At 42.0% G+C, this 24,178-nt stretch overlaps 1 protein-coding gene across 4 annotated transcripts in view; it reads left to right on the plus strand.

Moving 5' to 3' along the window:
• The first annotated feature begins 7,306 nt into the window (after positions 1–7,306).
• The window catches only part of COMMD10 (COMM domain containing 10), a 146,787-nt gene continuing 129,915 nt past the window's right edge, over positions 7,307–24,178 (plus strand). For 3 of the 4 annotated variants that reach the window (XM_068423898.1, XM_068423897.1, XM_068423899.1), the window contains exons 1-4: positions 7,307–7,385; positions 7,496–7,586; positions 9,901–10,011; positions 11,757–11,912. In XM_068423898.1, coding sequence (XP_068279999.1) covers positions 7,354–7,385; positions 7,496–7,586; positions 9,901–10,011; positions 11,757–11,912 — 390 coding nt within the window. In that variant the 5' untranslated portion in view covers positions 7,307–7,353. The remainder of the gene's footprint in view (positions 7,386–7,495; positions 7,587–9,900; positions 10,012–11,756; positions 11,913–24,178) is intronic. The other variant, XM_068423900.1, reaches the window with a different exon arrangement.

Below are 24,178 nucleotides of genomic sequence, written 5' to 3' on the forward strand. Positions count from 1 at the left end.
GTGCACAAGTATAGGGTGCACATGTATACAACTGCCTATTTGGGCAGTTGTACCGGGGGGGTGGGAAGGAAAGACCAGTGTCATACATATCTTTATACTGATTGTGAAACTTAGTGGAAGACACATGTATATCAAAATAGTTAGGTAATTACATAATGCCACACTGCATGACATTGTGGTTTTAAAAATGTGATTTTTAAAATCCCTTACCAGAAATGGCAGAGAATATTTCTTAGTCTCTTATGAAATTGGTCACTCTCCAGATGACATGAGATCATCTTTTTACCTTACGTCAGTCTAAACAGAATATGGTTTTCCCTATGGAATGTTTGCTTTAGAAAGCTAATGTTTAAAATAAGGGGAACCAGATCAATGAACATTCCATAAGGTCTGTTGATCCTTCTTCTCCCTCCCGCCCCACCCCGATTATGCAGGTTAAACAGTTTGTGACACTGTCAGTTTACTTTGCCTGTCTTTTCCTCGTCCACATGGCTGCTTTGCTCATGGCTACCAGTGATCCCATTGTGGCTTAGGGAAATATGAAAGCACGGGTACATATTAGAGTACAGCCTAGCTAAGACACCAAAAATTGTTTGTTTAACTTGAATTCATTGTGCCTTCCACTTTATTTCCCTTGCTTACAATCCGTATGTATCTGAAAGGAGACATTCACCTTCTGCTTTCTTAGATGTTATTACTACAAAGAAGTCAGTCTCGTGTAAATTAATAATGTGCTCCTGTACAATTTTTGTGAAGATAAAGATAGTTCTTTCTCTACTAACCTCTTCTGTGAATCACAGAATCATAGAATGGTTTGGGTTGGAAGGGACCTTAAAGATCATCTAGTTCCAACCCCCCTGCCACAGGCAGGGACACCTTTCCTCTAGACCAGGTTGCTCAAAGCCTCATCCAGCCTGGCCTTAAACACTGCCAGGGAGGGGCATCCACAGCTTATCTGGGCAGCCTGTTCCAGTGTCTCACCACTCTCACAGTAAAGAATTTCTTCCTAATATCTAATCTAAATCTACCTCTTTCAGTTTAAAACCATTCCCCCCGTCCATCGACAGCCGGCTAAACATGAGCCAGCAGCGTGCCCAGGTGGCCAAGGCGGCCAATGGCATCCTGGCCTCCATCAAGAATAGTGTAGCTAGCCGGTCCAGGGAAGTGGACTTGGGCATTGTCAAGTGTGCTTGGGCATTGTCTTATCGAGACCCTTTTTATTCCAGACTCCACTGTGCATCTCCTGCCATTCACAACTTGAAAACTCAGAAAACAAAATAGAGCTATGTACAGCATCTTGCTGTTTGCCTTCATTGCACTCCATTAGACTTTAAGCCAGAAAGTTAGCCACTGAAGACGCTCATTATTTAAAAATTTGTCTATACTTCTCTATCAATCAGAGTTGTCACGGCTCTGAGAAAAAAACTACAACAGCTGGCTTTGCATATTGCATTGGATACTTACAGCTGCTCCTAAAACAACAGCCAATTTAAAGGAAATATTAATAAAACTATTATCATGTGGCTCAGAAGAGGTCACAATGAAAGTGAAGGTCTTTAAATACTATGACTTTTAAGATGTGAAGGTGTGCTAAAGACAAAGAACGCCCAAGGCTTTATTCAGATGAGTTAAGAGATGGGAGTTTTGAATAAGGCGGCAGACCAAAGCTGTACTGGGGCACAAGACTGACTACCTAGTCAGCTGTAGCAAGGCCACCACTCCCACGTCTGCCTCTGTTTCCATGCTTATAAATGGGCAAACTTACGCTGACTTTTCTCTTTCTCAGTGTTTGCAAATCCTTCATCCAAAGTTCTACAAAGAAAACTTAGAATTAGTTATATAAACCATTTTATGTAAAGGCTCCATGATAACTCACCTACAGTTACATATATAACATAGCACCTCTGAAACACAGACTAGGAATACAACAGATGAGAGCACTGTAAAACAACAGACAAAAAATGGAGATTTTTTTTTTCCCAAAGTAAGCTCCCAAATTTTGTATGAAAAGTGTTACAGGATTCCTGTCCACATAGAGACTTAACATTAGGTAACCACAGTAAACTGTATGGTATTCAGTTTACTGACAGTGCTTTAAAAATGAAGGACAGTCATCCCTGGGAGAAGTCAGATGTACAGTTCCAGAAATTCCAGATGTTTCAGTTACAACCTCAGACCACTAAACTCTTCCTCCTGGCTTAAAATGAACTTCTGCATATGGTGAGGTGCCATTCAATCCCACCATACCATTTAGAAAAGAATAAGTCCATGCTGTTATTAAACTTACACTAGTATGTGCCAGCGTTTGTTGAGGTGAGAACAGTTAATATTTGCCAGCCTCTGCGATTCATACAAACACAGAAAGGCTTGAAAAAGAAAAAAAGAAAAATAATACACTTTGAACTCTTTTCCAGACAATTTTAACGATCCTTTTAACACCTCCTGTAAGAGCACAACTGAATTTTCTCTATACACATCCACACCAGAGTAGAATACAGATTTTATTCACTTCAGTGAGAAAACCAGAAGAGATTGACCAAAGAAATATAGATGGATACTCTCTGGATAAATATTTAAGTATGCCTTAGACAAATATTTGTACCAGAAGCATTACAGTTGCTGCAGCTCTGTTGAGTTTCTTAGGTAGTGATAGCAATATTAATTGTAGCTTTTCCTTTGACACATTTTTCACGTTCTTAAAACATTTTAAAATAAATTATGCATGTTTCAATGGACTATTTTGTTTGATCCCATTCTATTTGGAAAACAGTTATATCAACTCTGAGCTAACAGCAACTTTGAACATTATTTAGAATGTGATACTTGCATTTCATTAATCCTAATTTGTAATCTTGGCATGAATCATAGAAAGATTTCCTGTCCTATCATTTGCAGAGGGCCATGTATCTTTTCTCCATGGGCCTGGCCCTGCAGAGTACTGACCTGCTTCCACCTCCTCTCAGGTGCAAGTGTATGAATGCTCGTCCCTTACAGGATCATACCCGTTTGTGTTATAATGGAATAAATTAAGGCCTATTGTCCACAGCTGAATATCCTGTGTGCTCACAGATGCCTTTGATTAAAGGAGTAGGGCATGTGGCCCTGATTTCCATTGTGAAGCTCTGTGTCACCCAAATAATCTGACTCCCTTCACATGATTGGACGTGATAGTGAATGTTCACATGTAAGCACAAAAATAGCAAACAATAAATCAGCATACAGAACCAATAAACTAAGAGTCCCCCACCCTTATTCATAGTTCCCTGACCCTGCCCTTTCCAAGCAGAATCCAAGTAATCCTGGTGATTTTACTGAGATTACTCATTCAGTGGAATGCAAGTAATGACACAGAAAGAACGGCAGATTGTTTCATAATGATAACAGTCACAGACAGCAACAGAGGAGTATTTATTTATGATAGACGTAATTTAACTGAAACATTTAGAACACACTTTACAAAAAGAATTTTTTTTCAACGAGATTTCAAAAGTTGAGCTATTTCATACTAGGTAAAAGGCACAATTCAATCCCTGCCACACCAATTTATAGTTTGCTAACTTCAATTGCTTAAGCCACTTGCAAGTTGTAAGTGAAAATTTATGTGAAACATTATTGGCTTATTTTCACTGAGTTGTAGGACAATTATTTAGTCAATAAATAGTGTCACGGATATTGTACAAATCAGATCTTGAAGGAGTTCAACATGTTCTTTTGCGTGTACCTTCAGAAGTAAGGAAAAATAACAGAGATGAAGATGACCGAAAAAGGAAAGGCTTGAGTGTAGACAGAACGACATTGCAAGTAAGAGGCTATAGAATAAAAAGCGGATCAAAAGAAGCCAAGAAAAAAAAAAGAAAATAATACACTTAAAGAAAACAGGTCCTGGTAGGACCCTGAGAGCCTGTAGTCCTCAATGCTGGTTCAGCTTCACTCACTTTCTACACATGTACTACCCATTTTTCATGACAGATATTTGTCTCTTTGTGCTTTAAAACATCTGATGAAAGAGATTCTTCAACTTCTCATGCAATTTATTACAGTGCTTAACTAATCTTGTGCAGAAAGTATTCCATAATTCCTAACTTTACAACCTTTTCATGCTCTATATAATCAGTTTCACCTGATAACCCTAGGAGTATTTTAAAAAGCAGAGCCTAAATGAATTCTAACTGAAGGGCTGCGTGATGAGCAAAGTCTGTAAAACAAACTTTAATCAAATAACATGAAGGCTTGTTTGGTCTTTGTGAAAGAACAGAATAGATAGTTCAGTTTCTGGAAATGCAAAGTAGGGGAGACTGAGCTTTTAAAGACTGTTGTAAGGCAGTAAGATTCCTAACTTTCACTAGCAGCTAAATGCTCTAAAGTCTCAGTCACTGATGCCTAAGATTTTGTCATAGGATGTGAGCAGATTAATCGAAAAGCCCATACAACATCCATTTGCATGTCTAAGTGGAATATTTTGAGTCAAAATATAGGTAACAATTTGACTCAAAATATGTCTTAACTAGATGGATAGTTAAGACAACTGACAAAATACATTAAGTTGTGTAATATCATCAGTGAAAAAAAGCTATTATTCACATTGGAAAAATGGATCACGGATGCAAGTACAAACCAGTAATAAATGAATGGATGTATGAGAAGTCACAACTTTTTATAATTCTTTTTTAGGAACAGGAAAGGTACTAGAAAAAAAATATTTAATTGTGCACTTGACAGCACCTTGTCAGGTTAGCTTCATTATGTATTATTTCCAATCAGATGCTCTTCCCTTTCTTCAGCGAGGCTTTGAACACAGATTAATACAGTGTGGAAGAAACCTCCAGAGGTTTCAAGTCAAACCTCCTGTGTGAAGCAGGTCCAGCTGGAGCAGGTTTCTCAGGACCCTCAGGTCCAGTTGAGTTTTTAATGTTCAGTGTTTTGACTATTCATATTGAATATTCATTTGATGCAGTAAAGCGTGAAAGAAAACACTTTAAAATAGGTCCACATGACTATAAAACCAGAGAACTGGCAGCAAACCTGAGTGGCACATCCAATACCTATATCAGCTGGAACTTTTTAAAATAAGTAAGCAAGTGTCCAGACTTCCAGTCGCCCTTGCTCATTTTGACTGAACAAACTTTATAAAATTCTGCTCTCAGGGGAGATTTCTTAGAACAAGAAGTTACATTATTTCAGTGTGGTGTGAAACACTCATTTTTCTTTTCCAGTCAAATACATTTATTGCAAGAATATTGTCTTTTCATGTTTTATAAGAGTACACAAAACCAGATTAAATAGTTGAATGTAGTTATATTTCACCCCCGAACAATAGCCTGAAACATGTAGCTGCCTTTCATAACAGCAACTGTGGGTCCAACTTCTGGTAAGAGGTACAGTACAAATGTTGTTAAAGTCTCAGTCAGGCATTCTCCGCTTTAAAATTCCCGTTGGAGCATGGCCAGGTTTGTCACTCTTTTTTCCTGAAGTTGGTTCTTCAGGTGTATTTAAACAGACATTATCTTTTCAAATGTCCTGGCTGAAATCCTGGCCCTGCTAAAGTTAATTACTAAATTCCCCTCACTTCAACAGAGGCAGGATTTCAGCATATATGTTTATGAAACATTTCTTCATGGTACCTCAAAAATTTCCAGCCTTTTCCCACCTGCCTCTTGAGCCTACCGTAATTTATTACCATACACCTAACCCTTCAGGTCACATCTTGTAAACCTTTACAGACACATTCAGACGTCTTTTGCAGCTGTCACGGTTTAAAGCTGGGCCAGCTATTAACCAGGTGGCAGATGCTCTCTGTTAACCCTCTCCCCCCCACCTAAGGGAAAGGGAAAGGGAAAAGGGAGAGAGACTTATGGGTTGGAAAGTTAAAACAGTTTTAATAAACTATAATAATGAAAAAGAATATAATAACAATAATAATAGAAATAACCAAATATATACAAATATGTACAAAACCAAGATCAAGAGCTTGGAAATCCTCCTCAGGCAGAATTGCTCCCCCCAGTACAGGCAGAGGGGAAAAGGCAGTACCTCCACCCAGCACGGGCAGAGGGGAAAATGCAGTAGCTCCACCCAGCACGGGCAGAGGGCAAAATGCAAAAGCTCCACTGCCATCACACCTGCAGGCTTTTAACTGGAGATTTGGCAAAGCTGGTACCAATCAGTGGGAGACAGGAGGGCCCCTCCCTCCTGGGCCCCACCTCCAGGAGGCAGTGGGTTAGTGATAAACAGGAAAGTGAGAATGACATGTATGGGATGGAATACCTTGCTGGTCAATCCTGGGTCACCTGCCCCGTCCACTACTCCCTGCAGGTACAACCCCCTTCGGCTCTTTACTCGTAAGCAGTGACCTTGGGTTCTCTAAGACTATTTGGCCTGGTTTGAGCCAAACCAGGACAGCAGCTTTTTAATATTTTTAGTTGGCTTCCTAGGAAACGAAGGTTTACCCAGTCATGCTGCCTGCTCCTCTATTTGCTTGTCCCATTGTCTTTTAGCCCATTTTTCAATTTCAGCCAAGTCTGATGGAAACTAGAGGTCTCACAGAGATTACATTCACTCAAGGCATGGAGCAGAAATACCCAGTTCAGTGCCACTTTCGTGTGAGCTCAAATGTTAGCGCTCCCGTTTGTGTGGCTTGCCAGCCAGCACACACCGTGCCCGCAACAGGGCACGGCGTGCGATACGCCTTGGGCAGGGGAAGTTAAACGGTGCGGGACGGGGGGCAGGTTTGGGGTTGTTACCTGGGAACAGGTTATTTGGGGAAGACGGGAACGCAGCCAGCCACTGTTAGTTCCTCGGCCCCCGGAGCAATCTGCTGTCATGCTGCAGGCGTGACAACTTTATCACAAAGGTCGTGGTCTGCTAACAATTGGGTCACTGACCCGTGGCTTGGACCCGGCTGTGTGCTACCACGGGGGAACAAAAAGATTCCGTGGGGCGTGGAGAGGCCGCAGAGTTTCACACAACCCACCCTCCAGCCGCATAATTCAAATACGAGCGCTACCAGAGGGCCGAGTACCGCCCCGGCACCCTCCGCTGCGCACCAGTTCGTCTGTAAAGCTTTTAAACCCCAGGATTTCAGCCGCAGCCTTTCCAACGGTTCCGGGGTGCTGCAAACCTGCGAGGGAGGCGCCACTCCTCACCGCTCCCCACGAGCCCCGAAGGCCGCCACAGGCTTTCCGTGTGGGGCACCTGGGGCCCCTCGGCCGTAGCAGCCTTGCTGCCGTCCCGCCCACGCCGCGCTGTGCCTTGCTGTGGCGGGGCGGAGCGGAACGGAGCGGAGCGGCGGCGCTTGGCCCCGCGGAGCTGCCGTCGGGGGGTGGGGCTGCAGGAGCAGCAGCCTCAGTCGCTGCCATGGCGGCGCCCGTAGTACCGGAGAGTGAGAGGTATCGTTGCTCCGTGGCAGCGCCGCTCCCGCCGCGGCAGGGTGGGTCGGGGGCAGGGCCTCGCCGCGGTGCCGGGGTTCCTCCTGACTGCCTCCTCTCCTTCCACGCAGCATCCGCAGGGCCGTGTCGCTGCTCAACGCCGTGGACCCGGGCCGGTTCCCGCGGCTCGTCTCCCGCCTCCTCCAGAAGCTGCACCTGAAGGTTGGCGGGGCGGGCGGCGGGGCGGCGGAGCTCGCCGCGGGCGCGTTCAGCAGGCACGGAGCCCTCCGGGCGCAAGCGGGGGCTTCGTGTGTGCGGAGAGGCATTGGGCCGCCGCGGGGCCCAGCCGGGGCCTGCCGGGCCCTTGGCCGCGCTGCGCCAGGCGAAGCCGCAGGAACGGGTCTGCGACAGGCGGTACCGGTGTGCCCGAAGCGGAGCCACCCGCCGAGTCCCGCTCCTCTCCTCTGGGCAGCCTGCGGTGGGGCGGGAGGGGAGCAGAGCCGGGCCGGGAGGAGCTCTGCCCCTCCTCGCCCCGAGTGCCCCAGGGCCGTCCTGTTGGGACAGATGAGACGCTCCGCTTTGCTGCGGGACAATTACTACTTTTTTTTTTTTTTTTTTAAGTATTTTTGATTTTTAACTTCATTCATCACTCGTTGTTCAGAACTATTTCAGGTGAATGAAATGAAAACCGGTAATGAGCAGCAGAAGGTGAATGGTGTGAGAACCAGTAATGCCCGTTATAACCTGCTTCCCTCACCTCCGGGCACTGGGGTCTCTGCGAACGCTCTCAGCGGCCACGCAAGTTCCTTGGCGTTTTGCACAAACTCTGCTCTTGCCCTCGCAGGGGAAGGACTAAATGCATATATATTTCTTTTTTTCCCGTTTCAGTATGCCCATCGACTAAAGCCATCTGTGGAATTGAGGTTAAAAATAAAGTCCATAATTTTTAAGTCTTTTTTTTTGTCTTTTTTAAGTTTTTTTTTTTTTAATTTCAGAATAAATAATAAAGAAAAAATAAAGAAATTAAATCAGTAGTAAGTTTCATCACACACTGCCAAAAGGTCATCTGGAGACTAAATCTAACCTTGGCACTAAATATTGCAGGGGAAACTGTAAGACAGATGCTAAAACAGAAATTATTTTGTTGAGTTTCGTTATCTTTCAGATTTTGTTTATTCCCTTGTTTCATGTTTAGAAAAAATACAACAAGAAATAGAGAATTTGTTTTCTATGTGCATATATGTACAAACTAAATGTTAAAATATTACAGGTTAGGAGCAGCATGGATAGAAAATACATATGTATTAAAGGTCATAATTCTGAGACTGTAAGGATTGTTTTGATTATTTGATTCAATTGCTGATTTTATTCCTACCAAAATTACTAGGTTGGATGCTGCTGTTATTGCAGAGGGTTTTCTCAAGTGTTTTGCATGAATCCTAACTCGCTGGTAACTAGAAAGGGTCACCAACTTTTTTTTTTTTTTAACTACTCAATAGTAGTTTAGTTGCTCTTCACAATTTTAATCAGTGTTTACGTGAGCTGGAGTGGTCTTTTTAATTTAGCCCACTCAGTCAATATCATGAATCATTCCCAAAGTACCTGAATTCAGGGCATATTAAATCGCCGGAAACTTTAAATGAACTTACTTGCCTTAGCAAAGCAGATACTCGGAGCTCTGCATTTCTTCTAACTAATGATTCAAACAATGTTTCCATTTTAATACTCTTGTTACAGATGTTGCAATCATTGAAGTTTTTGTGTAATTACCTCATTCTGTTTATTCTGACAGCTCAATTGCTTTTTTTTTTTTGTGTAGCTTTGCAGTTTTGGATTACTAAGTGGTCTAAATCTGGTGTTTTGTTATCTGTAGCATAGATCTGTTAGTAATTACATTTTAAAAGATGGCAATATCTGCATTTAAATGACTATTTAATTTGCTGTAGTATAATAAATATAACTGCAGTATTTTAAAAGTATAGCACATTCTCAGTAATCTTCAGTAATACAGTAGGCTACAGATTCCGATCTGACTTTCACACTAAGCATACATTTGGCCTTTATTTCCTTTATAACAGCATGGGTTGTTTTCAGAAGAGTATTCAGAGTGGAAGAAGCATACTTAGCTAACTTAACTAGAGTTTCGCCTTCTGTTTTCTTTGGGGTCTGATTCAAGTAATGCCCTTTGTAATTTTCTTCTTTTTAGTTATAAAAGGTTGTTGGAGATGGTCTGATAGTTGAAATAAAGACATTTTCTTTAGTGTCTCTTAGATGTGAAGAGAAAGTGTTTTCTTGTGGTATATTTCAAGTAATCCTGATAGTTTCTAAAGTGATACTGTTGGCTTTTAATTTTGATTTTCAGTGAGAGGAATTGCATTGTGTTTTTCTGTTGGAAAAGAGCTTTACTTTGTTATTTCTATTTAGAAACAGCTGGACCACCACTATGTTGATAAAAATGGGGAGAAAGTTTTTGTTTTGACAAGTATGTTCTTGGTCGCTAAATGGGATGTTAGGACTAACCATTTTTGTGCTTCAGGCTGAAAGTAGCTTCAGTGAAGAGGAGGAGGAAAAACTTCAGATAGCTTTTTCGTTGGAAAAGCAAGATCTTCATCTAGTTCTTGAAACTATATCATTCATTTTCGAACAGGTACCTTGTTTCTAACCTTATGAATTGATAAATATATTTTTTAATCTGATTGTAGATTTTAAAAATACTGAAGTCAAGTTAAAAAGGAATTAGTGAAAACATGTATCTATAGTATATTATGTATGTTTTGAAGGCATGATTTTATTGCTTATGTTTGCATGCCTTCCTGATTTGGATTGGACTCATTGCATTTGTGGAGTGAGTTTCCAGCTAATGTAAATATAGGTGGTGGAAGTGAGCTCTGCATGACTCCAAGAGAAGTGTTGATAATTATGAGATGTTGTTTTTCCTCTTATTCATTGTAAGCAAGCCAGCCATGCATTTTCTTAATTCCTGTAAAGAAAATATTAGATGGCATTATTGAGCATTGCTTAAGGTACATGAAGTGTCAGTTATGGAAAATTTTCATGCACAGAAGCAGTCTGTACTGTGGTGAACAGGCACACTTCTAGTATCTGAATGAGCAGGTGACTCCATGGTGTAGAGCTTAATATCCTGTAAACAGAGAAGGTTTTCTGGTTCTACAGTCTGCCACTACTGAGGCTGGGAAGCCAACATGTTACATGGTAAATGTGGTAACTTTCTTAGAAATCATCACGACTATGATGTTATCCATCCATTTCATGCAAGTATATTAAGTGTAGTCTGTGCAGAGGGTATGCATACTGTTGGTCTGTTGTGGGATTTGAATCTTGTCCTTTCTTACGCATGTCAGTTTATGATTAGTTCACTTAGTTAACACTTTCCACAGCGTTAGAAAGAAAACAAACAAACAGCCCTCCCCATGGCTCCTATCCACTGAAAAATCAAAACAAAACCTGACGTCACATCCAGACTGGAATTTTGAGTTTTCATCTCAACCAGACAGCAAACTTACCTATTTTATTGCCTGGTCCTAATTTCATCAGACTACTTCATTTATATGGTAATTATTAAAGATGAACAGAAAAAGCAGTTCAGTCTCCTCTAGGACTTACTTCTTGTGCATTTTTTAAAAAAAGGGAAGGGTATTAATATCTGCCCAGAGTTCCAGATGGAACATGTGTTGTATGAAGACTCTTTTGCGTTCCTGCTAATAGCTACACCTCTTAGAGTAGCTGCTTGTTCTGTCAGAGTAACTTTTTTAACAGCCCTTTGGTCTATAGACATGTTACATATAATAAGACTGCTGCATGGTCTTTGCCGCATGTGTTGTTTCTTTTTCCTTTTTTCCCCTGCCCTGGTGCTGATGGAGTCCTGTTTTGAAAGTGGAGACCAGCATACTATATAGAGTGTTTACCACAAAAATGGATGCTAGTAGGGAAGTTATATCTAACTCATCTTTTTTTGGGAAACTGTTCCTGTCTTTTCAGACTTGCTTGAAGAGTGTGAATTTGGAAAAATTGTCCTTTGTTCATGGTCACAGATGACTTCAAAGCCCCCCTTTTTTTTTTTTTTTTTCAGTGATAGGTGCTTTGGCATTATGTACAGTGGAAATGTATACATGTACTCAGATATAGCTTGTATATGCATTTTTTCATATTTTGTCTGTCTTGAGAAGACTAATTTGTAATATTTCATATTGAGATACAATGGAGATAGTTACACTTTTCTCAGAGGGTTAAGATGAACAGGATGCTTGCAGTCCCGCAGTAGAGTTGCTAGTAAAAACCTTGTGTGAAGATGGTAGCCATCTGTGGTAGAATATATCTGTGACAACTTGTAGAGCAGTACTCAACAACAGCACTTATTTTTCCTTTTAACAGGCAGTCTATCATAATTTGAAGCCTGCTTCATTGCAACAACAGCTGCAGAGCATTCACCTGGATCAAGAGAAAGCTGAAGCATTTGCCAGTGCGTGGGCGGCTGCAGGTCAAGATATGATTGAAAAGTTCAGGCAGAGGGTTTTGACCCCTCAGAAGGTAATTTTTTTTTTCTGAGAGAGAATAAAGCTGTGTAGGTTTGTTTAAACTAAGATACAAAGTTTGTGATAAGCCAAGGTACTGGAAAATAGAAAGGTTACTCATTAGGTAGTAGATAAATGTGATTGGGGCAGTGGAGTTCCATTGTCTTAAAGAGATGTTACATGTTAGCTGAGCTGCTGCAACTGTTGGAACCTGACTATATGTGCAGCACTGTTAGCAATGTAAAATAATGCAATGTACGTACAATTTGGAGATGTTTGTGAACATGCTTTACAATAGGGCAAGGGTAAAATGTGCTCATGAACACTTGTAGTGGTTTAGCTCATGGATTTAGCTCATAAGCCTGTTGATTCTCTGTACTTAAAGTGTATCTGAGCTCCTGCAATCTTTAATTTTGTAAGCTGGTTGGATGGTGCATTTTGTGAGATACTTACTACTATTTTGAGGTACTTTTCTGTGATGGTATAATAATCTTGCTTCATATACGCTTGTAACCAATTAAAACTTTGGTATGTGCCATGGAAGTCTCATTCTGTCTTTAGGCATAAATGTCTACGTCTGTGAGAAGGTATAATAACATCCTTCTGTTGATTCATAATACATCTTCTAATGCAGTTGAAGGCTTATACAGAACACATCAGTGTCAGCCAGGATGAAATGGGTCAAAAGAATTGTGGAACACTGACTCAATTATTCTCACTTTATCATTGCTGTCTTGTTGGGATAAGATTCAGTTTGTTACTTTATGATTTGGTTAGTAAAATATACATAGAAAATAAATTTTATGTATATGGTATACGTGATTTGCTGACAGAAAGAGAACAGCATAATTTATACCAGCAGGTTTATGCCTAAATAAACCTAGAATTTTATTTAGGTGTCAAATTGCGCATTTTGGGAAGACAAGGTGTCTGTGGAGCAGACTAAAGATATTCAGAATTGCATCACAGATGATTTTTCCCAAGTATTTAAACTTGGTCCTTTGTAAAACTGGGTAATTTTAGACATAAAACTTGTAGAATTTTCATGTGCAAAATTATAGTAACTCACGAACCTAACCAAGTAAATGACTGATAATGTAAGTATGCCAAAAAAAATTTGAGTTGAACAAGACGTTTTGGTCTTCTGTCTTTTTGAGATAGTATTTACTAGTGCCAAGCATACACGTCTCAAAGTTTAAATGGTCAGCAATACAGTGAGTATATGGGGAAGTATGACTGTCCATTGAAGGAGGTGAGTAATTTGAAAACCAAGTGAAATCACAGAAGGTTATAAGGCTAACTTTTCAGAATACAGTGTATGTGTGCAGAATGGAAGGCAATTCTGAAGATACAGTACAAAGTAGACATCTGAGAATTTTCTTTGTAGACAGACTATGCACTAATACATATTTTACTGCTGCGTCTTCAGCATATGAGAAACTAATAAAAACGCCTTTGATCCTCTTTTATTTGCTTGTATCATACACACCTGTGGTCCTTCTGTGACCTAGTTTGGGGATGACAATTGCTCTGTTTCTTGTTTGCAGTTTTGTGAGCCCTGCTACATACAATGCTTCTGGTGTATGTTACAGTTTTGGAGATTCTGTGTAACTTCATCACGATTTCATAGAGTGGAATGGCATTTTGCTAGTATGTTACATCCCATATAAAGCAGTTTTAAGCTGTCATTTGTAATTAAGCTTGCAGAAAAGCAACTGCAAAAATACCACAGTGCAACTTACTTGTTTTTTAGCAAGAAAGCAGATTTAAATATAGGTTTGTGCCTCTACATATGCTTAAAGCATCATTTCACCCCCTTTTTTCTTTTCCTAGCGTAGATAACAAGTTGAGCATTAGTTTGAGTGTGAGTATAGACTCTAAGGTGTAATTTGAGTTTGAACTTCAATTTACTTTCTCACTTGGTTTTGAAAATGTTTTAATCCTGTAGACTTTAGTTGAGTGAAAAACTTGAAGTTCAAGATAACTTTTCCTTAACCTAAAGCCTCAATTCACAGAACTAATTACTAAGTATTTACTCTGCCAGCAAGGCACATAGATGTAAAATATTTTAAAAATTGCATGGGATAATGGAATAAGAACTTGCCATCTCCTTATAATCTTATGACAAACTCCTTGTAATGTCTTATGAGTGCAGTAGATGACTGCATGATCCCTTCATTATTTCCTTCTGTATTCTGTAAGTAATTGTGTATCAGCACGTATTTGCTGTATTATCTTTCTATACCTTGAGAAATAGTGGGCAAAATATTCTCTTACTTGTGATAATTATTATAGTAGCCAACTTGCTGTAAACTTTCATCAACATCTCAAAGTTAAAAAAAAGTTAGTATCCTGAAAAATACTTAGACCAGAGTGCTAGCTTTTTAGATTAGATTTACAATTGAGGTTTTTAGATTGATTTAGAGATTATATTAATGTCTTTGTAAAAAGAGACGTGTATCCACTTATTAATACTCTCTGCAACATGTATATATGGATATAACATTTAAAACAATTGACCCTATAACTGTGCCCTCTGTATAGGTACTTCTTTACATGACTGTGTATGTTAATGATTTGCACTGTTCATTTCTCTCACAGAAGCAATATTAGGTACATAAAAAGAGTATGACTGTTGTCATAATTGTCAGCAACATAATCACAGAATGGCTGAGGGTGGAAGAGACCTTTGACGATCAGCTGGTGCAGCCTCTGCTCAAGCAGGGCCACCTAGAGTCAGTTGCCCAGGACTCTCTCCAGACAGCTTTTGAACATCTCAAAGGATGGAGACTCCACCACCTTCCTGGGCAACCTGTGCCGGTACTTGGTCACCCTCAAAGTGAAAAAGTTTCCTGTGTTCAGGCACAGACCCCTGTGTTTCAGTGTGTGCCCATTGCCTCTTGTCCCGTCATAGGGCACCACTGAAAAGGGCCTGGCTACATCCTCCTTGCACCCTCCATTCAGGTATTTATGTACATTGATGAGTTCTCCTTGAGCCCTCTCTTTTCCAGGCTGAACAGTCCAGCTCTCTCAGCCTTTCCTCATGTGTGAGATGCTCCAGTCCTTTCATCATCTTAGTGGCCCTTTGCTAAACTTTCTCTGGTATGTCCATGTCTCTCTTGTACTGGAGAGCCCAGAACTAGTAATAGTACTTCAGATGTGGTCTCACTATTGCTGAGTAGAAGGGAAGGATCACTTCCCTCAGCCTGCTGGCAATACTCCTCCTAATGCAGCCCAGGATACCATTAGCCTGCTTTGCTGTAAAGGCACATTGTTGGCTCATGCTCAGCTTGGTGTCCCTTGTGTCCTCCGGTCCTTTTTCACAAAGCTCCTTTCCAGCTGGGTGGCCCCCAGCATGTACTGGTGCCTGGGGTTGTTCTTCACCAGCTGCAGGACTTTGCACTTCCCCTTGCTGAACTTCCTGAGGTTCCTGTCAGCCCATTTCTACAGCCTGTCCCGGTCCCTCTGAATGGCAGCACAGCCCTCTGATGTATCAGACACTTCTCCCATTTTTGTGTCATCTGCAAACATGCTGAGGTTACACTCTGTCCCATCAACCAGATCATTAATGAAGATGTGGAGCAGGATGACCCAATATTTCCCCCTGAGGTACACTGCTGGTTACTGGCCTCCTCTTATCACCACTCTCTGGGCCTGGCGATTCAGCCACTTTTATATTCACCTGTCTTGTCTGCATCATCAGCATACGTCAGCAGCTTTATGAAGATCTTCATAAAGATCTTTATGAAGATCTTCATATCAGGGAACTGCTGGGCAATCTCAAGTGGAAGAAGAGGGTGTACAGATCATGGAAGGTGGGGCTGGCCACTTGGGAGGAATATAAGTCTGTTGTCAGAGAATGTAGGGAGGCAACTAGGAAAGCTAAGGCCTCCTTGGAATTAAACCTTGCAAGAGAGGTCAAGGACAACAGAAAGGGCTTCTTCAAATACATTGCAGGTAAAACCAACACTAGAGGCAATGTAGGCCCACTGATGAATGAGGTGGGGGCCCTGGAGACAGAGGATAAAAAGAAGGCGGAGTTACTGAATGCCTTCTTTGCCTCTGTCTATACTGCTGGAGGCTGACCTGAGGAGCCCGGACCCCTGAGGCCCCAGAGGAAGTCAGGATAGAGGAGGAGTCTGTCTTGGTAGATGAGGGCTGGGTCAGGGACCAATTAAGCAACCTGGATGTCCATAAATCCATGGGCCCTGATGGGATGCACCCGCGGGTGCTGAGGGAGCTGGCGGAAGTCATTGCTAGGCCACTCTCCATCATCTTTACTAAGTCGTGGGCAACGGGAGAGGTGCCTGAAGACTGGAGGAAAGCGAATGTCACTCCAGTCTTCAAAAAGGGCAAGAAGGAGGACCCGGTTAACTACAGACCGGTCAGCCTCACCTCCATCCCTGGAAAGGTGATGGAACAACTTGTTCTTGGTGCTGTCTCTAGGCACATCAAGGATAGGGGGATCATTAGGGGCACTCAACATGGCTTCACCAAGGGGAAGTCATGCTTAACCAACTTGATAGCCTTTGATGAGGACATAACCCGGTGGATAGATGATGGTAAAGCTCTGGATGTGGTCTATCTCGATTTCAGTAAAGCGTTTGACACGGTCTCCCACAGCATCCTCGCAGCTAAACTGAGGAAGTGTGGTCTGGATGATCGGGTAGTGAGGTGGATTGTGAACTGGCTGAAGGAAAGAAGCCGGAGAGCGGTGGTCAATGGGACAGAGTCCAGTTGGAGGCCTGTGTCTAGTGGAGTCCCTCAAGGGTCGGTACTGGGACCAGTACTATTCAATATATTCATTAATGACTTGGATGAGGGAATAGAGTGCGCTGTCAGCAAGTTCGCTGATGACACCAAACTGGGAGGAGTGGCTGACACACCGGAAGGCTGCGCAGCCATTCAGAGGGACCTGGACAGGCTGGAGAGTTGGGCGGGGAGAAATTTAATGAAATATAACAAGGGCAAGTGTAGAGTCCTGCATCTGGGCAAGAAGAACCCCATGTACCAGTACAAGTTGGGGGCAGACCTGTTGGAGAGCAGCGTAGGGGAAAGGGACCTGGGGGTCCTAGTGGGCAACAGGATGACCATGAGCCAGCAATGTGCCCTTGTGGCCAAGAAGGCCAATGGCATCCTGGGGTGTATTAGAAGGGGTGTGGTTAGCAGGTCAAGAGAGGTTCTCCTCCCCCTCTACTCTGCCCTGCTGAGGCCGCATCTGGAATATTGTGTCCAGTTCTGGGCCCCTCAGGTCAAGAAGGACAGGGAACTGCTAGAGAGAGTCCAGCGCAGAGCCACGAAGATGATTAAGGGAGTGGAACATCTCCCTTCTGAGGAGAGGCTGAGGGAGCTGGGTCTCTTTAGCTTAGAGAAGAGGAGACTGAGGGGTGACCTCATTAATGTTGATAAATATGTAAAGGGCAAGTATCATGAGGATGGAGCCAGGCTCTTCTCAGTGACATCCCTTGACAGGACAAGGGGCAATGGCTGCAAGTTGGAACACAGGAAGTTCCACATAAATATGAGGAAAAACTTCTTTACGGTGAGGGTGACCGAACACTGGAACAGGCTGCCCAGAGAGGTTGTGGAGTCTCCTTCTCTGGAGACATTCAAAACCCGCCTGGATGCGTTCCTGTGTGATATGGTCTAGGCAATCCTGCTCCGGCAGGGGGATTGGACTAGATGATTTTTCGAGGTCCCTTCCAATCCCTAACATTCTGTGATTCTGTGATTCTGTGATTCTGTGATTCTGTGATTCTGTGATTCTGTGATTCTGTGATTCTGTGATTCTGTGATTCTCTGATTCTCTGATTCTCTGATTCTCTGATTCTCTGATTCTCTGATTCTGTGATCTTATGGGACATAGTGTCAAAAGACCTCCCTGAAGTCAAGGTAGACCCTATCCCACTACTCTCACCTTGTTTACCAAGCCAGTCATTTAACTGTAGAAGTTTATCAAGTTGGTCAAGCATGACTTCCACATTGTGAATCTATGCTGACTGCTTCAAGTCACCTTCTTGTTCTTCACATTTCTGGAAATGGTTTGCACAATTAGTTGTTCTATCACCTTCCTAGGGACTGAGGTGAGGCTGACCAGCTTCTAGTTCCCTGGGTCCTCCTTGAAGTTAGGAGTGACATTTGTTTTCCTTAGGAATCTTGAGGACTGGTGTTTGGTGGGGCATTTTTGATTTTTTTTTTGTTTGGATGGTTGTGTTTTTTTTTTTTAAGACTCTTGATTTTTCATACTCTGTGTATGGTTGAAGCTGAATTCATAATGATGCTTTTTTTTTTGTCAAGAGTACCTTGTAGTTTTGTTAGTGATTCAGATTCCAGAAATATAGGAGTTACTGTACTTGGATCAGAAAATCTGTTCATTGTGTAGCCTGTCTTTGGCACCTGGGATAGAAGCATAGGGGTGGAATCCTGTAGTTAACCTGTTTGATGAAAACTTCTGCCTCACCTCATGACTTAAAAGCTGTCTTATTCCCTGAAAGATGATTGTTTATCACTTGTGAAATATCCTACTTAATGAACCTTAATCAGTCTGTGTAATCGCCTGATTTCTGATTTTCTACCAGTTGAGGGAAAAGTGATATATATTGATGTTTTTTAAAAGCAGTATGTCCATTATCCTTTGACTTTAACATACATCCCATTTTTTATTATGAGAAATACTGAAGAAAAGTGTGACTGTCTTGTTTTTATTTTAAGCTACATAGTTTGTGATTTCTCACTCTCATTCTGTGAAAGCTTCCTGTTTGTCGTCCTTCATGTTATGTGTCTCTGAAATATTTCTGCTATATTTTGAAAAAAACTAACGTGAATAGAGTATGATATGGGCTTGCCTGGAATATTAATATTTTATGTGTTGACTTTATTATAAAGATCTCCCTCAGGGGTCTGGACTGGGACCAATACTATTTAAATGTCTTCATCAATGATGTAGTGGGATTGAATGCACCCTCAGCAAGTTTATGGATGACACCAAGCTCAGTGGTGCAGTTGATTTGCTAGAGGGATGGGATGCCATCCAGACGGATCTTGACAGCCTTGGGGAATGGACCCATGTGAACCTCATGAAGTTCAACAAGGCCAAGTGCAAGGTCCCGCTCCTGGCTCGGGGCAATCTGTGGTATCAATACAGACTTGGGGATAACTGGATTGAGAGCAGCCCTGCGGAGAAGGACTTGGGGATACTAGTGGATGAAAAATTGGACATAAGCTGTCAATGTGCACTTGCAGCCCAGAAAGCCAACCGTATCTTGGGCTGCATCAAAAGAAGTGTGGCCAGCAGGTCGAGGGAGGTGATTCTGCCTCTTGACTCCACTGCATCCAACTTGGGGGTCTCTAGCACAAGAATGCCATGGACCTGTTGGAGCTGGTCCAGAGGAGAGCCATGAGAATGATGCAAGGGTTGCAAGACCTCTGCTATGAAGAAAGGCTGAGGGAGTTGGGGAGCCTGGAGAAGAGAAGGCTCCAGGGAGACCTTATTGTGGCCTTTCAGTATTTAAAGGGGGCTTAAAAGAGAGATGGAGAGGGGCTTTTTACAGAGCCTGTAGTGACAGGACAAGGGGCAATTGTTTTAAACTGAAGGAGGGTGGGTTTAGATTGGATGTGAGAAAGAAATTTTTTTTATGATGAGGGTGTTGAGACACTGGAAGAGGTTGCCCAGAGAAGCTGTGGATGCCCATCATTGGAAATGTTCGAAGTCAGGTGGCTGGGCCTTTGATCAACCTCATCTAGTGATAGATGTCCCTGCCCATGGCAGAAGGGTTGGACTAGGTGATCTTCAAAGGTCCCTTCCAACCCCAACCATTATATGATTCTATGAATACAGATTTTGTTCTTTCATACTCTTTCAAAAATTTATATGGACTTTTTGGTTGTCACTGCATATTTGGGAGGGGCTTTTACTGACCTGTTCAGGGGGTATGCAAGAATACATATTAATTTAGAATTCAGAGTATGTGTGAATATTTCATGCTTTCGCTTGCCATGTGATTTTCTGTACACTTACCAACACTGAATTTTCTTTCTAATGGCTTTGAGGAGTATATGCATGGGATTGCTCATCTGAATCTGAGTGCAGAATCAGAGTCATGATTAGTATTACTGAGGTCCTGATAGTTCTTTTCCAGCATGAGAGGGTGTTCAGGGCAACTGTGTGCAAGATCTAATTGGAATTTTATCTTTGCTTTAAAGTATTTTACTGAAATTCAAGTGGCAAAATAATTCTGAGTCTCTCCTGGCACCTGAGACTTAGAAGTTGTGTATTTTGGAAGTACTGAAATGCTGCCATTGAGTCTGGTTTCTGTAGTGTACGCAAGAAGGACCAGGCACTAATCTTTCATTTCTTTTTTAAGAGAACATACAATGGTTGACAGTTTTCTTTTTTTTATTTAGAGGTATGCTTTGCACGTCATGCAAACATTGGAACCTTTGGGCAAATTTAAGGAAGAATTGAGGATTAACTTATGGCCAAAACTAGTGGGTAGCTGACTGTCCAGGATTATTATTTCATAATATTATTAATTTGGCTCATTGCCGTTTTTGAGGGAGTAGGCCACTGCATCTTTTGGCTTGCATTAGTGCTCAGATTTGGACTCCAGACCTCTAGTTATTATGAGAAGCAATTTCTTACAGATATTTCTCTTCTATTGACATGTTATTTCTCTTAAACCAGACTTTCTTCTCGCCTACAAACTACAACTTGGTAAAAACTAGTATTCTGGGTTCTGCGTCTGTCAGTTCTATGCATGAGATGTAGGTGGTAATGCGCTGGCTGATAGCTTCACTGGGGTGACAAGCCAAATTGAGTTTTAGAGCAACAGAACAAGTATTTCCCAGAATACTGATTGGGTGAAGTTTTTTATGGCATACTGAACACTACTTCTAATTGTTAGAGAAAAAATTATTCTTTTTTGAACTTAGGTCTTTGACATTTTTTACTTAGTTGGTAGGACGTTATTGTCTTGAGAAATGAATAAAAACTGTAGAGTTAAACTAAAGCTGTACTGTTTAATAGTATTTATTTTTTCACTTCATCTTTTCATTTTTCTTCACTGAACCATAGGCAGTCTTCAGCTGCACAGTGTTATTAATTATGTATATTCTCCTGTTGCATTAATTGGTTCTTTACTTGTAATTGGAATCTTTACTTGTATGGCAGTCCCTTTATTATAATATTTCTACTGTATAATACGATCCTAGTCAATTAGAATAATAGTATTTCTATCAGTTTTTTCTTTGAATGAGTTCTTAATTTGGCCTCTGGAATGATAGGCCAGTGATAATGGTGTGATATCAATCTGATCCGATTTTGAAGTCTGCTTAGTAATGTATCAGTTTAGAAATCAGGACACATATTGATCAGATTAAAATGTATTTTTTCCTCTCTGACAAAGCGTTAGCTTTTTAGTAGGGTTCACTCTGAATTCTCATGGCAATTTTTCATCAATTCTGTTGCCCACCCCCCATGTTCTCTGTACATTTTTTGGTACTCTGGGTGAATCTATATGTTTTAAAGGCAGGTCAAGCTAAATGCCTCATAGCTTTCTTGTTTTGGAAAACTAGTCAGAGTATTTTTAAAATATATATAATAAGAGTCCTGTGTTACCAAGCAGGAGATGTTTTTTATAGCCTTCAGACAGCATTACTTAATATAATGATGCATGGAAATGCAACTAGTGAAATTATGTACCTACAATTCTTGACAGAGCTGTCAATTCTGTACCTTGACTGGCTGTTTGAAGCCATCTGGGAAAAACTCTGAAATTGGTTTTCTCAGAAACTGGCCGTCTTGCTAAGGGTTGTATATATAATGTGAATATGCTAAATTCCCTCTGCTAAACGCTGACAAATCTGCAGAAATACTCTGAAACACATTGCATCTTATGGTGGTTATGACAAAAAAAGAAGAGAATTGGCGTGCTATGTGTGTGTTGTGGGGGAAAAATTCTCTCCGATGTCAGAAGAAATGCAAAATAAAGAGGAATACAGCTCAAACAGAATCTTTCCATTTCTTGTTAGTGTGTGATCCACTAGTCATTCTTACAGTGACGGGCAGAGGTCACAAAGACTGTGTCATACCTACAGCATTGTGACAATGACTTGTGAACCAACTTCCATTATATGATGCCATCACAGACAAGAGCAAAGAGAACGCAAATGATGAAAGAAGTAGTAAAGACACAGCTTTATACCTATCAAGATTTATTTTAATAGCCAGCTGCAGCACAACTGAATCTGTTTAGTCTTCCACTCACCTCACTTTGTTAGTAGGTATTTTAATTATTTACAATTTTTAGGTACTACTTCCTGAGGATTTTTTAAATTAGTTTCTTCCTATCCTTCTTACCCTCTTCTGTCTTCTACCAAGGAAGTATAAATGATAAAGGTTGGAAGAAGGTACATTTTGAGAATGTTTAAAAACAGAATCAGAGAATCACAGAATGTTAGGGATTGGAAGGGACCTCAAAAGATCATCTAGTCCAATCCCCCTGCCGGAGCAGGATTACCTAGACCATATCACACAGGAACGCGTCCAGGCGGGTTTTGAATGTCTCCAGAGAAGGAGACTCCACAACCTCTCTGGGCAGCCTGTTCCAGTGTTCGGTCACCCTCACCGTAAAGAAGTTTTTCCTCATATTTATGTGGAACTTCCTGTGTTCCAACTTGCAGCCATTGCCCCTTGTCCTGTCAAGGGATGTCACTGAGAAGAGCCTGGCTCCATCCTCATGACACTTGCCCTTTACATATTTATCAACATTAATGAGGTCACCCCTCAGTCTCCTCTTCTCTAAGCTAAAGAGACCCAGCTCCCTCAGCCTCTCCTCAGAAGGGAGATGTTCCACCCCCTTAATCATCTTTGTGGCTCTGCGCTGGACTCTCTCTAGCAGTTCCCTGTCCTTCTTGACCTGAGGGGCCCAGAACTGGACACAATATTCCAGATGCGGCCTCAGCAGGGCAGAGTAGAGGGGGAGGAGAACCTCTCTTGACCTGCTAACCACACCCCTTCTAATACACCCCAGGATGCCATTGGCCTTCTTGGCCACAAGGGCACATTGCTGGCTCATGGTCATCCTGTTGCCCACTAGGACCCCCAGGTCCCTTTCCCCTACGCTGCTCTCCAACAGGTCTGTCCCCAACTTGTACTGGTACATGGGGTTCTTCTTGCCCAGATGCAGGACTCTACACTTGCCCTTCTAATATTTCATTAAGTTTCTCCCCGCCCAACTCTCCAGCCTGTCCAGGTCCCTCTGAATGGCTGCGCAGCCTTCCGGTGTGTCAGCCACTCCTCCCAGTTTTGTGTCATCAGCGAACTTGCTGACAGCGCACTCTATTCCCTCATCCAAGTCATTAATGAATATATTGAATAGTACTGGTCCCAGTACTGACCCTTGAGGGACTCCGCTAGACACAGGCCTCCAACTGGACTCTGTCCCACTGACCACCACTCTCTGGCTTCTTTCCTTCAGCCAGTTCACAATCCACCTCACTACCCGATCATCCAGACCACACTTCCTCAGTTTAGCTGCGAGGATGCTGTGGGAGACCGTGTCAAACGCTTTACTGAAATCGAGATAGACCACATCCAGAGCTTTACCATCATCTATCCACTGGGTTATGTCCTCATCAAAGGCTATCAAGTTGGTTAAGCATGACTTCCCCTTGGTGAAGCCATGTTGAGTGCCCCTAATGATCTCCCTATCCTTGATGTGCCTAGAGACAGCACCAAGAACAAGTTGTTCCATTACCTTTCCAGGGATGGAGGTGAGGCTGACCGGTCTATAGTTACCCAGGTCCTCCTTCTTGCCCTTTTTGAAGACTGGAGTGACATTCGCTTTCCTCCAGTCTTCAGGCACCTCTCCCGTTGCCCACAACTTAGCAAAGAAGATGGAGAGTGGCCTAGCAATGACTTCTGCCAGCTCCCTCAGCACCCGCGGGTGCATCCCATCAGGGCCCATGGATTTATGGACATCCAGGTTGCTTAATTGGTCCCTGACCCAGCCCTCATCTACCAAGACAGACTCCTCCTCTATCCTGACTTCTTCTTGGGCCTCAGCGGTCTGGGGCTCCTCAGGACAGCAAAACATCTGAAACATTTATTCTGTTCCTACATGCAACATAGCATCTTTTAAGGTTGTAAAAGATGCTTATCTTGTGTAACTTCCTGTGTAATACAAACTGTAATTTTTCTTCAGTATGTAAAAGAGCTTTTGAAACAGGCGTCTGGTTGTGATTTCAAGGCTTGAAATGACAGGTAATTTCTGGGATATTTTT

Source organism: Nyctibius grandis, chromosome Z (genome assembly GCF_013368605.1).
Source record: "Nyctibius grandis isolate bNycGra1 chromosome Z, bNycGra1.pri, whole genome shotgun sequence".
NCBI lineage: Eukaryota > Metazoa > Chordata > Aves > Nyctibiiformes > Nyctibiidae > Nyctibius > Nyctibius grandis.